This window comes from Drosophila guanche, unplaced genomic scaffold, assembly GCF_900245975.1.
Source record: "Drosophila guanche unplaced genomic scaffold, DGUA_6, whole genome shotgun sequence".
NCBI classification, from domain to species: domain Eukaryota; kingdom Metazoa; phylum Arthropoda; class Insecta; order Diptera; family Drosophilidae; genus Drosophila; species Drosophila guanche.
The window spans coordinates 17419371-17435389 of record NW_022995743.1 but is presented as its reverse complement, the minus strand read 5'-3'; the positions used below and the strand labels follow the sequence as shown (position 1 = coordinate 17435389).

At 44.8% G+C, this 16019-nt stretch overlaps 1 protein-coding gene across 1 annotated transcript; it reads left to right on the top strand.

Moving 5' to 3' along the window:
- The first annotated feature begins 2 nt into the window (after window positions 1-2).
- Window positions 3-5718, top strand: LOC117588049 (SRSF protein kinase 3). Its single transcript, XM_034279105.1, has 4 exons — window positions 3-307; window positions 532-1205; window positions 2288-3241; window positions 3317-5718. Exons 2-4 carry the CDS (start codon window positions 617-619, stop codon window positions 4240-4242), a joined length of 2469 nt encoding a protein of 822 aa, XP_034134996.1. The 5' UTR covers window positions 3-307; window positions 532-616; the 3' UTR covers window positions 4243-5718.
- Window positions 5719-16019: the final 10301 nt, after the last annotated feature.

The following is a 16019-nucleotide window of genomic DNA, read 5'->3' as shown; positions in this document are numbered from 1 at the left end:
GGCCCTGTTTTCGATAACACACAACACACATCAGAGATAAACCGATTTGATTTTTCAATGAAATAAAACATACATTTCTGTACCAAAAGAGCAAGGAACCCAATGTTTGATAGTATTAAGCCGTAGGAAGGCGATTTGCTGTGCCATTGTCATCTGTTGCCGACATTCCCGTGAGCGTTCAATGTGCTAATTTCGTCCCGATTTTTTGTGCAGAAATCCAGTTGTCAGAGCATAGGCAAAAGCAGAAGCAGCGGGAAGAGCAGCAGCAGCGGAGCGGTGTCAATTTGGAACAAGTGGGAGCCCCGAGGCAAGTAGACGATTCGGTTTTTTGTTGTTGTTGCTCGATTTGACGAAACGAAAGCCCCACCATTTGGCGCTGGCTCTCTGGGCCTGGCCTGGCTCTGAGTGGCTTTGGTTTTGGCAAGGCGTGCGCATACAGCAAGAACACAATACAAGCGTAATACATCGTACATTGCCTTATTGAGATCTGTGCACGTTGTTTCTTCTTCTCATTTTCACTCCACACAACAGCTGTTACACACTAACACAACACACACACACCACACACAGTCGGCGAAAAAGCGAATAATACGCGAAAAGCAATAGAAAGAACATCATGAACGCCAAAGCTGACGTCAACCGCCGCGTTTTGACCATTCAAGCGAAGAAGAAGCGCCATAAGAACAACAAGAAGCGGGGCAAGCAGAATGGAGTGGCAGCTGGGAATCCGTCGCAGGAACCACAGCAACAGCAGCAGCAGCAGAATTCCCAGACTGAAAACTGTGCTACGGCAGCAGCACCGGAAAATGCTAATAATAGCCCCAGTAAGCCCGAACTGCATCCGTCTGGCAGCGTTGGAAAGGCATCCGCCGCTGTCGCCACGTCCTTCAGTAAGGCCACAGCGACAGCAACTGCAACCGCCACATCCACGTCGAGCGGTGGATCGGGCAGCACCCCAGAGACCCCTAACCACTATCAGGCGCCGTTGCAATCGCAAATGCAATCACAGTTGAAGAACAAAAAGAGCAATCACAATCAGCAGCAACAGCAGCAAAAGCAGCAGCAGCAACAGCAGCAGCCGCCGCGCAGCTCTTCGAACGAGTCGTATGAGTCGGAGCTAAACAGCGAGAACGAGGAGCAGGAGCTAAAGGAGGACTACTGCAAGGGTGGCTACCATCCAGTGAACATTGGTGACCTCTTTCAGGGTAAGCTGGCACCTGTTTGCACGCCACACTCCCCAAAATCCCACCCCACTTGAATTGGGTTACTGGCTGCTGTCCTGTCATTTCCACCGTGGTAACCCTCATCGCTACCCATTCCCAGTCCCGTTTGTGTGCTCAATTAGATGCCTGGCTAGGGGGCCATATTGGCTTTTCGAGCATGGCCTCGGCCTCCGCCCCAAAAACCGAATACAACAACAACAGGTTGCCAATGGGTCTCGTGTCTGTGCGAAAGTTTCCCACAGATAAATCGAATTCTGTCCGTGCGTGCGTATTGCTGTCCCCTTTTCAGGGGTGCTTTCCCCTTCAGTAGGAGGGGCAGGGCAGCTCGTGTTGTGACAACGACAACAGCAGTGATAGTAAAAAGGGGCTCTCAACGTTTTTGACAGCCACCCATGCACCCATTCTGCAGCATTTTCATTTTTAGAAGGGCCTCTCCGAAAGAAGCACCGCCCCCGTAGTCATCGCCACAGATACCACATCCTGTCAGCTGCATGCTTTCCCCAGTAAATCCATTAGCCTGCCCAACAGTTGAAAGCTAATCCCCGTCCAACCTTCGATCGCGATAAAAGAGACCGCCCGATAACGCAGAATGAATGCTTAAAACTCTGATGTATGCAAATTATTGACCTGCGAATTCCGCCCATCTCTCGGTCACAGAACCTAAAAAGTATAACTGAAACATTTCCCCATATTGACAAGATACCAAGAACTACACAAAGTACTGGCCTATCCCAAATTTTGGTCAGGTCTAAATGCCCCTAAAGGTCCACCCCGAGTCTGTGCATTCCACAAACGACGGGGGGAGGAAGCGGACTGCTGACTGGTGACGGACTGCATTTAATTGAATTTAATCCACGGGTAGATGATGTAGAGTAGAGCCTCGTTCTCGCAGGTCGTTAGTCGTGGAGTGTGAGTGGGGCGATTAAAATGGATTTGCTGCCAGCAGAGGCGGATATTTGTGATTTCATTTTTTTGAGTGGTTCCGTTTCGTCCCATTTTGAACATTAACCCTAGAGAAGCAAGAGATATATTTTATTTTATTTTATTTTATTATTACTCCCCAGGTCGCTATCATGTCATCCGGAAATTGGGCTGGGGGCACTTCTCCACGGTCTGGCTATGCTGGGATCTGCAGGAAAAGCGCTACGTGGCCATTAAGATTGTGAAGTCGGCACCGCATTTTGCCGAGACGGCCAAGGATGAGATCAAGATACTCAGAACTGTGCGCGAGACGGATCCGTCCAATCCGCGTCGCCAAAAGACCGTCCAAATGCTGGATGACTTCAAAATCAGCGGGGTGAACGGCACGCACATTTGCATGGTGTTCGAAGTTCTGGGCGACAATCTGCTGAAGCTCATCCGCAAGTCTAATTACCGTGGAATACCGCTGGCCAATGTAAAGGCCATCACGCGACAGATACTGGAGGGCCTGGACTACTTGCACACCTGCTGCAAAATCATTCACACGGACATCAAGCCTGAGAACGTGCTGCTGTGCGTAGACGAGCCGCATGTGCGCTCTATGGCCACGGAAGCCACCAAGCTGTACTGCATGAACTCCAAGATGTACCCCTCGCTGGTCAGTCGGGCGCCCAAGGAGTACCGCGAGCCTCAGATCACCGGCAAGATGAGCAAGAACAAGAAGAAGAAGCTCAAGAAGAAGGCCAAGAAGCGCATGGAGCTTTTCAAGAAGCAGCGGGACTATCTCGAGCAAACCGGCCAGCCCGTGGCCGACGCTAATGCGTCTGCTGAAGACCAGGCGGACTTTGGCATTAATCACAATGCGGTGCAGAATGGTGATGCTGAAATCTCTGATGGAGAAGAGGACGTTGACGTGGACGTGAAGGTGAAGGTGAAGCTGGAACAAGATCCAGAAGAGAACGATGGCGATGATGAAGATGTGGCTGTTGAGCAGCCTGTGGTGCCCAAGAAAGAGCAGAAAGAGGAGGCCGTCAGCAACCAGAAACCGGTGGATGACACCGAGAAAACCAAAAAGAAGAAAAAGCGGAAGAACAAGAGTAAGTATCACAGTATGCCTTTCCCTAATGAATCTCCATTGATTGTCACCTCTTCCCCCACTCTTAATGGACCAGACAAACCCAACCAGCCACAATCGCAGCAATCTCAGCAACCTCAGCAGCAACTGGAGAACTCGACGAGCAGCGGCGACAGTAGCAATGCCGTGAAGAGCGGCGCCCACACCAACGGCAGTAGCAGCAACAGCAAAAGCAACAGCACAGTTAAAGGACAATCAAATGGTGCGGCAGACGGCAAGCAGATTCCGCTTCGACCCAAACAGGAAAAGCAGCAGGAGCAACAATCGTATCAGCCACTGAACAACAACAACTCCAGTTCGAAGCCGACATCAAACAGTAATTCGAAAATCTCAAGCTCTCTCAACTCTGTGTCGAACTCCTCGTCGGCCACTAATGGACCATATTCGGATCCTGGAGTGCCTCCGGCGCCACCACCGCCCCTGTCGAAGCACAGGCCAAAGCGGGAGCCGGCGCTGGAGGAGTGCAACGTGCAAGTGAAGATTGCCGATCTGGGCAATGCATGCTGGGTGGATCGCCACTTCACGGAGGACATTCAGACGCGGCAGTATCGCTCACTCGAGGTGATCCTGGGCTCGGGCTACGACACATCGGCCGACATCTGGAGCACAGCCTGCATGGTATTCGAGCTGGCCACGGGCGACTATCTCTTTGAGCCGCACTCGGGCGACACGTACTCCCGGGATGAGGATCACTTGGCCCATATTATAGAGCTGCTCGGCCCCATACCCCGTCACATCGTGTTCCGCGGCACCTATGCCCAGCAGACGTTCAGCCGGAACGGGGAGCTGCGAAACATAACTGGCTTGAAGCCCTGGGGTCTGATGGATGTGCTGCTGGAGAAGTACGAGTGGTTGAACAGCGAGGCGGAATCTTTCGCCTCCTTCCTCAAGCCCATGCTGGAGTTCGATCCGGCAAAGCGAGCCACCGCTGCGGAGTGTCTGCAGCATCCGTGGCTTAGATAAGATACGATGCCACCTGGTTGTTGGTTGCGCGCCACCCAGCCAGCAGCTGATGGAGCAGGGGCAGTAGGACTTAGAGAGGCAGGAGCAACGTTCATAGAGTCATCGGCGTCTGTGGCCACATTGGCCTCCATTTCATCAATTGCATCCACATCGGCGGCAGCTATGGCAGCGCTCAGGGCTCGCCCCTTTTCGGTAGCACCGTTCATGGCTGCCTCAGCTCCGCCCACACCTCATCCGCATGCGGCTAATTCAACGTCCACGGCCTGTACAGCGCCAGCCACTCCCTTGAGACGCCGCATCATCAACGACGATGTGGAGCGGGATGTCTTAGAGATGTTTGATCTTAATGTTTCCCACATGGAGGAGCCGCAGCCATATCCAAAGTCCAAATCTCAGCGCATTTTCTGGCGCAAAGCGCTGCGTCGCGTCTTCCAGCGCCGTAAGTGACATCAGCTGCGGCGTCGACGGCAAGACTTGCCCCGTTGGCATCGTCCTGCCCGTCGCTGCCGGCGTCGCAACTTGGCCGAGCGTGTGCGTCGCGTCTGCGCCTGCTGCGCCTACGGACAGATCCTACTGAGGGCTGCCCGAGTTGCTCTGCTCAGCTGCATCCGTTGGCGAACGCGCGGCAATATACGCAACAGCAATTTCTACTTTAGCAATCACTAAACAGCACAGCCAACATCAACCTGAAACTTCAATCAGCTACCATCGACCAGCGACCATCGAGCGGCGACCAGCAACCAACAACCACGAAGAGGCGCCAAAATACCTGCTACACACCAGCTCCCACGCGAACCAATTTGAATTATAGTTTTTAATGTAAATGATGAGATATTCATTTGGTTTAGTTCTTAGCTATGCCAGGTCTTAATTTATTTCCTGTGTTTCACACCGACAATTATACTATTTTCGTTGGTACATAAGAAAGTAAACACTGTATTAGCGCTTACACCTACCCACAAATCCTGTGCATAGGACATGGACATCACTGCCAGAGCACTGTGCCTGGTCCGTGCTCATGCTTTATCCACCATCTACCATCCAACTTGTTGGTGTGCTAATAGACAGAACTCCACTACATAAATCATTTAATCGCAAGGGTCCCATAGAAGATTCGAACGAATATATATAGATAAATGTCTTTTTGTTAGTGTACATTTAGCCAAGAGGCGCAATCTGCATCCGTTGCGTGCACGAACATAGCGAGTTTATAGCGAACATGCATACATAGTTAATTGAACTAGAGTCCATTGGTCTGCGAGGGCCGAGAAGGAGTTTTTTATTAGCATATGTCGACGGAAATGTGCATGGGAAGGCATTAATTGAGCTGAACATAACAATAATATAAACGTAGCTAATTAGTTTAACCTAACCTCGGTGGAGGGACCGTCTGAACAATCTGAAATTAAATTACGACTAATGGGAGAAAAAGCAGACCAGAACCACCTCCTCGAGAGCACTAGTAAAAGCACTACCAACATCAGCCACAAGTGAATCCAATCCTTAAATCTTAAGCGGAACTAAGTAGTATGCTTAAAAATACCAATGTAGCTGCCACTAACAAAATATTGTTCAACATTTAAAATTAGCAAAAGAAACACAATAACTAATTAAACAAAATATCGGTAGAGAAATATTTGAAGCTCTCGCAACCAATCAACCCAAACACACTTTTGACACACCTACGAGTACTAAAACTTAAACACTAAAATTATGCAAATGCACTCTCTCTCTCTCTCTCTCCGCATACACACACATACACACAAATGTATTCTAGAAGGCCACTTTAGTTAAGGCTAGAACTTAAAATGTTTTCGGCAATAGATACGATACGAAACACGATCCTTAATATGACATGAAGTAATATGTATTTGTGTATTATGTTGTGCAAGATTGGCTAGGAAAGCTTATCAGAAGTGCATAACTGCTGCTGAGCTGGAGGATTGTTCTTAACTGACTATTTACTATACACATACGAGTGCATACATACACACACAATCATACATAAATATATATATATATATATGGAAAAGTGGCCTTATTAATTCAATTTTCCGCACTACACCCAGGCACCGCACACACACACACTCAGCAAACGAATCACAATTGAAGATTTATAAACGGAAAAAACCTTATTGCTAAACTTGATTTCCCCCTAAGAAAACTTAAACCTTAAACCAAGTAAGCGAATATCAAGCTAAACTACAATTAATGCAAATGTCTACGAAGTAATAGAAGAGAGAAACGATCCCTAATTGTTAGCCACAATCAATCTACGATGTCATCAGATTAATCATTAACCGAAATTCAAATATCTTCGGCTGGCCGATGTTTCGACATACATATACTCTTTGAAACCGCAAACTTCCAAAAGAAGCTAAACTAAACATGATATCCCAGAGGTGGAAGTGGAGATGGATGTGGAGAAGTGGGGAAAGTTCACACGGAGAGGACTCAAGATGAACAACTCTATTCGCTTCTGAATCAGGAACCCAGTTGCCGGATCGCTATTCCAATATATTCTCACGCTTTCAAAGAGTATGATTATGAATTATACGATACGATATATAATTTATTGATGTAGTTATAAAAAATAAACAAAAAATTACACAAATTGGAAAACAATCGACAGAGTTTGTCTTTACTAAATATTGTATGTTTATATATGTATCTTTGAAGAGCTAAATCTCTTGTTCATACTCGAAAATTCCACCAATACCCTGAAGCAAGCACAGATTCGAATAAAAGACGAAAATTTATAGCCACATAAAAATCACAATGGACGGCAACTGCCAAATGAATGGGTAAAATTGAAACATCTTCGTCGTGGACATAGACAAACATCAGGAGATGTGTCCGAATGCGAGCTTCTGGGACCGACCTTCGACCTTCTTGCATCTCAACGGACCGTTCTGAGCTCCCTCCAGAAATACATCACGTTTTGTTTGTCAATGGATTTGTCTGAGCATAAATTGAATTTGCACTGCCTGCCTACATTGCCATTTCCTACATACATATACATATGTGTGTACATGTGTGTTACGCAAACGCCAGGTTTAATTTCAAGTTCACTGTGTAGTATTTTCACAGGAAAACTTTCAGTGCAACATAAGTTAAGTCCTACCTCTGTTGGTTTGCTTTCGGCAACTGCCAGGGAATGCCAAAGAATTCTCCAAGACAAGTGGCAAGAGCTGAGCGCACACTGGGCAGGCTCTCGTCTTTGCTCTGAATTGTTTGCCAAAGTTTTAGATAAGTGCAAATGTGCGCTGAGAGCGTAAAGCAGCATTTCTCCAAGAACAATACCCCTCAAGTTGGAAAAAGTAATCTGTCAATTAAACCCTTAAAATAATTAATCCAGACTTTCAGATTCATTCCTCAAACTACTCTCACTTCGAATGATTCGGTTTCTACTTTTCAATTTAAATAAATAAAATCTTTTCTTTGTATGTACGAGTATTTATGAACTTGTAAATAATTTTGAAAGCTTTAACAGCTCAATTCAAGCGTTTTGGATGGACATTCGATTCCATTTACTTGAAAGTTTTACAACAGGCTCCGCCTCCTCGAGTGTGCTAACAAGACCCGCACTTGACGGACCCGGATTTGGTTATAAATGTCCAACAATTGACAAACTCGACAATCTTGAGAGCATCCACACACACACCCACAATTGAGGCGAAGTTTTGCATGCTCCGAACCCAAACAGAAACGAGAAGGGACGTGTGAGACGCTTCATACGCGTCGCAACTTTTATACCCGGCACTCAGTACTACATCTGCACCTTAGCGGTTATTTGTCAAATTTTACAATTTTTCTTCATCTGTCATCTGCATCAACAACACTACTCACGCCAACACGCTCCTTTAGCTCGCCACCCTCCCCTAGAGCCACACACTGCAGCGTCAGGGCAGAGACGCGGCAGAGATGCGGCAGAGGCAGAGGCAGAGGTAGAGACGTGTCTGCGCGAAGCAGAGTGTGAATGAGAGAATGTGCAAAAAACAAATATAAGCTGTGGGACGGGGTGGGTTTAGCCACTTCAAATTAATTTCTTCATTGTGGCCATAATAATGATCCAATCCGATCCCAATTTAGTCTGGTCCCAATCTGCTAGATATGGTCATTCCCTATTGTTGCTGATCAAATATATAAATACTTTATGGGGTCAGAAACGTTTCCTTCTGTGCGTTACAAACAACCGTTACTCACACAAATACAATATACCCAATTTACTCTTCGAGTACAGGGTATAAAAAACTGAAAAGGGAAAAGGAAAATCGAAAAGAAAACTCTTTAGACAAGTCGGTCAGAATGTTTGTGATGCGTCTGAATGAAACCCTAACAATTGTGTGTTCTGTGTTTTGCCATCCTAGATGATCGATATTCGAGGCAGACACAAGCACACGCATATAAATATACAAATACAAAAGGAACTTTCAAAAGGACCCTTTTTGTAAATGCTGCGAAGCCCAAACGATTATTCAATTTGCACTCTGCGAATCTGAGCCTTCGCGCTCTGAAGGGAAAGGAAACGTTTAACGTCGACGACCTACCCGAAGTCCCCCCAACCATCCGACCATCCCACCAACCTCGAACCATTGTGCACTTTCAAACGTCCTTGTTGAAAATGCCAGCGAGTGGCAAACTGATGACATTAAGTAGCCGTCGGGTTGGCCAGGATTAGATAGCAAAAGTGCCTGATGTTAGTTTAAAGTAGATAAACAAAAGCGGAGTCTGTCTCAGCCCCTTCATAGCCCCTCTATTTGTTGCCGCCTATCCGTCAGACTGTGCTACCCAGTCTCATTCCATACTCAGACTACTCAATGTTGTGGCTTCCAGGACTCTTGCGGTGGTTCAGTGTTGGTGTTGGTCTGTGGGTAGTTTGTGTACGTTTGTCAAACATTTGTGATTTACTTTACTTTAATTTACTTTACACCCCTTCAAGAACTCACAAATAGATTTTGATAAAATATTTTTGGGGAATAACGGCAAAATAGTTGCTTTTAAAGAGGTAAGCCGATGTATGGGTTTTTCCTCAGAAGGCCATCGTTGCTATCCACCTAACTTAACATAAATTAAAGTTTCTCCTTTGTAATTGCACGAGCCTCGTTCCTCTTTCTCTATCCCCTGCAGTCTCTCTTTTCTTGAGGCAACCACTTGTTTATAAAATGTACGTACAACGCGTTTTCGGACTGACTCCGAAGATTTCGGGGCTCCTTCTCTTTGACCTACTGCCGTCCTCTCTTAAGCTTACCCACAGGACAACCTTTTTATTTCAACCTCAATATGTTGTTTGTATTGTATCCCGGAGTATCGCCCGCCGACTGGCGAACATTTTGCAAGCTGAGTGTGGAAACTTGGCGCTGGGCGCTTCGCAATTTGGAGTTTCGATGTAAAGTTTGGTATCCTTTTAACACCATCCCCGCACATTTGAAATTGGGAAACTGAGGACTTAATTAAAATCAATGGTGCATGCCCTGAAGAGCAATAAAGCGTTGAATCAAACAAACCTCAGCGGCGTTTGGGGACTGGGGTTATTTTGGAACAAGCGACGCGTATATAATTTCGGCTCTCAATGACAAAGGAGTGTTTGGCATGCTCGGAACGTGAAAAATATTTTCAATATTATCAAAATAATGCACACATATTCCAAAAAAAACTGTTTATTACATCTCTCTATTCAATCCTTGAGGAATGATAGGTCGGTCATAATAATCTTTTGAAATGCATTTGCGATGTGTGTTATAATTATATTGAACATATCCATGGGGAAAAGCTCTTCCCGCTGGGAGGGAATTGCCAAGGATAGAGCGAGAGATAGTAATATCCAATGTGAATTGAATTTGCCGAAACGAAGAGGAAATAAACGATAGCCACTTGATTAAATTTATATTTCTTCTGTCCGACTTTTTTTACAACACATACGGCAGGGCGGAGAGAGGGGTTGGATGGTCAGGAGTGTAGTGGAATGTGATGGGAGGGTCTGTCATCATCAGATGCCACTTTAACTTGACCACCCATCGTTGAACTCAATATTTACTTTTCCTCACCGAAGAGGCGGCTCCCACTGGAGTCGAGGACCAGGCCCTAACCAAACAAACTGTTAAAATAGAACTCATGTACAGAAGGAATATACAAATACATACAATATAATAACGTATACGAGGTGCATGCTTCTTTTCTAGTGTCCTCCTACTATTTTTGTGTAGATTAATTACCATGAAAATTAACATTTAATTGCTTAATGTTTTTATTTGTTAAATAAAATATTTCCAGTTGGAACTGCTGGGGATCCCACACGTTTCGTTTTCTCTCTCAAACAGATACAGCCATTGGATACTTTCATCTAATCCCTCTTGTATGTGTGTTATTGTGTGTGTGTGTGTGTGCATGAGTGTGTGTTTGCATGTGTATGTGTTTGACCTTGAAACTGTTATATCAGTACACAAATACACAGATAGTCAAAAGCACATACTCGCAACGACTCTATTCCAAGTGCTGCCTGCGTCTATGCGTCTGGCCATGAGGAGTCGCTCTTGAAAATACTGGGTGGGAGTGGGAGAATGGTTTTGGATGGGTATGGGTGTACATGTATGACTGTTGAACTGTCTTACTGTCGGACTGTCCCATTTCGACTGTTTGCATTTGGCATTTTCAATTTGCATGGTGCATAACACTTTGGCAGATGCCGAGCCATCCAATATGTCACGTAGGATTGCCCATCTCCACGGGATTGGAACAGATGGATTGGGGTTCATTTCACGTACAGATCTATGTGTTTACCCACGAATCTGTTCCCCAAGAACTTTCTGCTCTTCTAATTATTGTACGTATCTCCCTACCAACACTTCTTTTGCACTCTGAATTTCGGTTCATAAAATGGAATGGACGAATTATAAATGGAGGTCTTGGAAGCACTCGCCGCACGCACACTTAATTTTCCAGCCCGTCGTCGCTGGAGTTGAATAAACTTTCTGCCGCTAATTGATGCGTCCGAGACCTTCAAGGAATTCTTTTCGACTTAGGCTCTCAGCCAAATTTTCGGGGCTTTGCGGGTAGTAATTCAATTTTATTCTGGCTGTTAAAGGCCAACTTTTTGAGCAAACATTTGCCTCGGTGATAGTTTAAGCTTTTAATGGAGGAATCTTGTTCGCTTGGACCCGGCTCTCGGTATTACGATATTTATGAGCTTGACATTCATTCTTCGCCCACATTGCCTACATTTGACTCATTCTGCTCCTGTTTTATGGCCTAAAAGTATGCCGCATTTTCGGTTCCTCCTCTCTTTGGCGCAACCGGAAATTGCCGGAATTTCGCGCTGCCACCTGACAATTATAGTCATAATGGCAAATGCATAAATGTGTGTGTTTAAGTCAGACTGTGTGTGCTCGTTTGTGTGGATTTTGCCCCTGAGTTTTATGGGACCTTTTTTGTTCTTGTTGTCCCATCAATGACAGAATTTCCGAGAAATTCCACTGCATTCTTAAATTACCAACAAAACTATAACAAATATTCGATTAGGATCTTAGGATTAGAAATCTTTCCAAAAAATATGTGGTTCGACCTGAATTTAATGTGTGAACATCCTCGGTCAGGCTTAAAAATTTCATCCTTTTTTAATTTATAATTTCAGAAAATATGAGCAATTTCTGTACCAATTACTTTTAAACAATACACCAATCCTGTCTAAGAGCTCCTTCCAAGAGCACAGCATCACCTACAGTTTTGAAGATGACTTGACCATGGTATTATTTTTGCCACACAGCTGAAGTAAGTAGTCACCTAAGATCGAAGAGGCATTTGTTTCTCGGGGCGGCCATGGCCTTACGTCCTTCCTTGTTTTGATACCCTTTCAAAGGCTATTATTGTTTCTTTTCTTTTTCACATGCGGAGCACATCCATTTTTTATTGACATTTATTTGTTTTGCCGGGGCGGGCCCGGCGGGCTGGGTCGTGGATCGCTGCAGTTGGCCATAAGTCATTGTGCCATTAAGGATTCCCTTTCTGCACAACAATCGATTTCTTTAGTGCGGACCTAGCTTGGAGCAACCCTAGCCACAGCCCAAGTCAGAGCCAAAGCCAAAGCCAGAGCCCCGGACTCGATGAGAATCGACTTGGGTGTAGAGTCTCTCCCTTTGTGTGTGGGCGTGTTGATTTACATATTATATTTTCATTGCAGTGCAAAGTGCATTTATGGAATGCCTTGCTTCTCCTATGAGTGCCCCTAGGCACGATTTCTGTAACGAGGGACGATTGCTTTGGGGCTTCCAAGGCTCACACGGCTCCACTTGTTGCACTCTTTGCGCTGAAACTTCCGCACGTTTTAGTTCTCCTTCGGCACATATTTCCATGTGTATTTCTGTATGTATTGTACTCTGCAAATGGCGAACAATTTCCGTTCGCTGTACCTTGTCTGGGGTTTCGACTAATTGAGACACCAAGCGACGTCCGATATGTCATTCGAGTTTTTGGCTCCTAGGAAGAACACACAGAAACAGGGCAACATTTTGCAGACCGCAGCCATCAAAAATGTAAATATATAATAGCTCAAGAAGAAGACCAAAGCCAAGAACAGGCCAAGAAGATGGCATAGAAAAAAAGAGACAAGTCGGGAAGGGTCTTGGCGTAGCTCTCGTTGGGCCAGTCTCCTGAAGTGGAGCAGCGATGAAATAAATATAACCCAGCCCAGCAAAACCATTCCAAAATGTATACGCTACAAGCTTTTCGCTTGATTGCCACTCCCCCGTTCCATACTGGCCAGCCCTCGCCTGGCAAATGGAGCTCGATTTACGTTTCAACTGCAGCCACAGACCACAGCCTGACGTAAGCGTCAGTCCTCCCTGGGACAAACATTTCTATACCCATATACACATAGATGGCTGTGTGTACATATGCATATACACACTCGTTCGTACATGCTGGGATCTGTTTATGTAGTAAAATACAACCAATAAACTGAAGGGCTGCAGTGGGCGAAAGGGTATGGGCCTTAATAATTTACCGACTGGCTAAGCTTTGTGACTGTTTTGGGTCTGTTACGCCTTCGTTTTTCCAAATTGAAATGTTGGGAAAGTATACAAAAACTTATCAAAGTTTTCAGGTGAAATTTCAGAATTGATTATAAATGTACACTCATTTTATAACAAGCTGGGGAGTTTTGCAAGGATTTCCAATTATACTCGAGAGCAAGTTACTCAGTAACTTAATGGAATAAGTGAATTCTCATGGAAATTCATGATTTCTTTGACAATTCCTTTATATCAATCCTATACATATAGAAGAAGATATTATACAAACTGCTTTCGTACCGCTGTATTTGTTAATAGCTCAAGTGCTTGCTTAGCCATTTCAGAGAACAGAACACTGAGAAAAATTTGATTTACTCGTATATTCCAAGTCAAATATTCTTACTGCAAGTATACAATTTTATTGGTCAGCAATTGGTGTTGTTGAAATTATTATTATGTTTTGTGTTAAAAATTGTCTTTGACTTGACCATTCCTATGAATAAGCTGTCAGTCCCGCAATAGGGTGTTGATCGAAAAAACAGCTTAGAGACGGTAGTGAAATATTACTATTAAAGACGAGAAGGAACGTGAGACTTATAGTCTCTGAGAAACAGACGTCAAACAACAAGGACAGACTTCATAGGGTCGGAGACGTGTCCTCCTGAGCGTTACATACATACTTTCGACCACAAATATAATAGAACCAATTTACTCTTCGAGTACCGGGTATAAAAAACTACATGTTTCTCACTGGCACGATATTGTGGAAGTTGGTTAATCGAGCCTGATTGACTGTACTTAACAGGTACGACACAATAATTTTAACCCACCCCGTCCCGCAGCTTATATTTTTTTTTTTTGTGCGGACGGTGCCTCTGCCTCTGCCTCGAGTCTGCAGTGTGCGTGTCTAGGGAAGGGCGGCGAGCTAACGGAGCGTGTTGGTGTGAGTAGTGTTGTAGATGTAGATGACAGTTGAAGAAACAATTTAAAATTTGACAAAACATCGATAAGGTGCAGATGTAGTACTGAGTGCCGGGTATAAAAGTTGTGACGCGTAAGAAGTGTCTCACACGTCCTTTCTCGTTATTTTGGTTTTGAATAGGGACCACAACATTAGCAATACACCTATTTATACTCTCTGCTTTTAAAACAGAAGCCCCCGTCAACCGTAAGGAAATAATAATAATAATGGTGATCAGTTTCAGTGATTAGATGCATGGTCTTGATTGGATTTGCATTTCAATTATACATATGTATGTACATACTTATATATATAGTGATCTAGTATCTTCCCATTCATTATTTAACTTTTTCGCTGAGTGTATGGATGAATACATATTTGGCTAGAAGGACGAAAGGGCTTATGTATGCCCGGCGGCCGTTCCTCCTCCCATCCGTACCCATCCGCTTCCCGTAAATTGTGACTGAGCGGCTATCGATGTCGCTGTCTGCCGTTCAATTCCATTGCTCCGGTATGTCCTGCATATTAAAAGAGTCGCGTAAATAAATAAGCATATTCAATTCTGTATGGAACGTGAATCGTATCGAAATGTTTAACAAAATACGCAAAATACGTGACTGTGCAGCAGCAGAAGTAGGTACATACATATAAGTAAATAGTAACAGCATCAGCATTTACATAAGTACATATATTTTGCGGCAAGTATCCCGTATCAACATGCTTGTCTACTGCATTAAGTGCTTAGCCGGAACAGCTGAAGTGCAAGAGACTTAGAGACAGAGACAGATCCAACGCAGTTGACGGGACATTATGATTTCCATAGACAACCACTGGAAGCACTCCGCCCGACTTCAACTTGCTGAATTATTCACCTAATTGGCCCCTAAAGGTCCCGTCAGGAATGTCCTCGGAATAGACGTCGAATGTCAGAGTTGATGCTAACCGAGTACAACACGAGTACAGCAAAACACAACAGTCAAAAAAAAAAAAGAGCGGATATACCCACCCGGGGGAATTTGAATGTATGTATGTATCTGTAGCTTGCATTTGGCATGCAAATGCATAACAACTCGCAATAGGAATTCTGTTTCATCTGCTCGATTGGCCAAGGGCATATCCAGTTGTTTACGTTGACCAAATATATGCCGAATCTAATTATCGGTGGTCTGTGGTCGGGCCTGATTATGTTCAGCTCGAAAGTTTGCATTTAATTAGAGCATGCAGTGGATTCTCATTATCGTAATTGTCCAGCAGTGTTTATCGTCAGCTTCTTGATCCATTTTTTAATAACTACTTAAACTGACGTAGAGGAGAGTATCTGTAGTCTGCTCGTTTGACTTTGTGATCGCTCGCATGGCCCATGTTGGCGAAACACAATTTAGCTTCTGTGAATTGAATTTAAAGTTAAAGTCTGCCCAAGCCTGACCTTGAACCTGTGTGCTGCTGCTGCTGGCATTGCAAATAATATTTTCAGTTCATTAAGCGGGATTTTCAGCAGATTATTTACCCCATCGCTTGCGCTGGCTGCGTTGGGGCAAGGATTACCTTGCCCCACGAGGCAAGCACGGGCACGGAGCAGCAGTTGGACCCATACTTTGTTATAAGTGCTGCACGACGTGCCACATCCTTATTCTCATCCTCATCCTCACCATCACCGTCGTCCCCGTGCTCGAGAACACGGTAAACGAGAATTGGCGGCGAGAGATTCATCTCATTTAACTTTGCCAAGTGGTGGCATTTGGCAGCGAGTTGTCGTACTCCCATGTTGCTCCATGTGTTGCAGTTAGTTTTGTCTGTTGGCAATCTCAGCT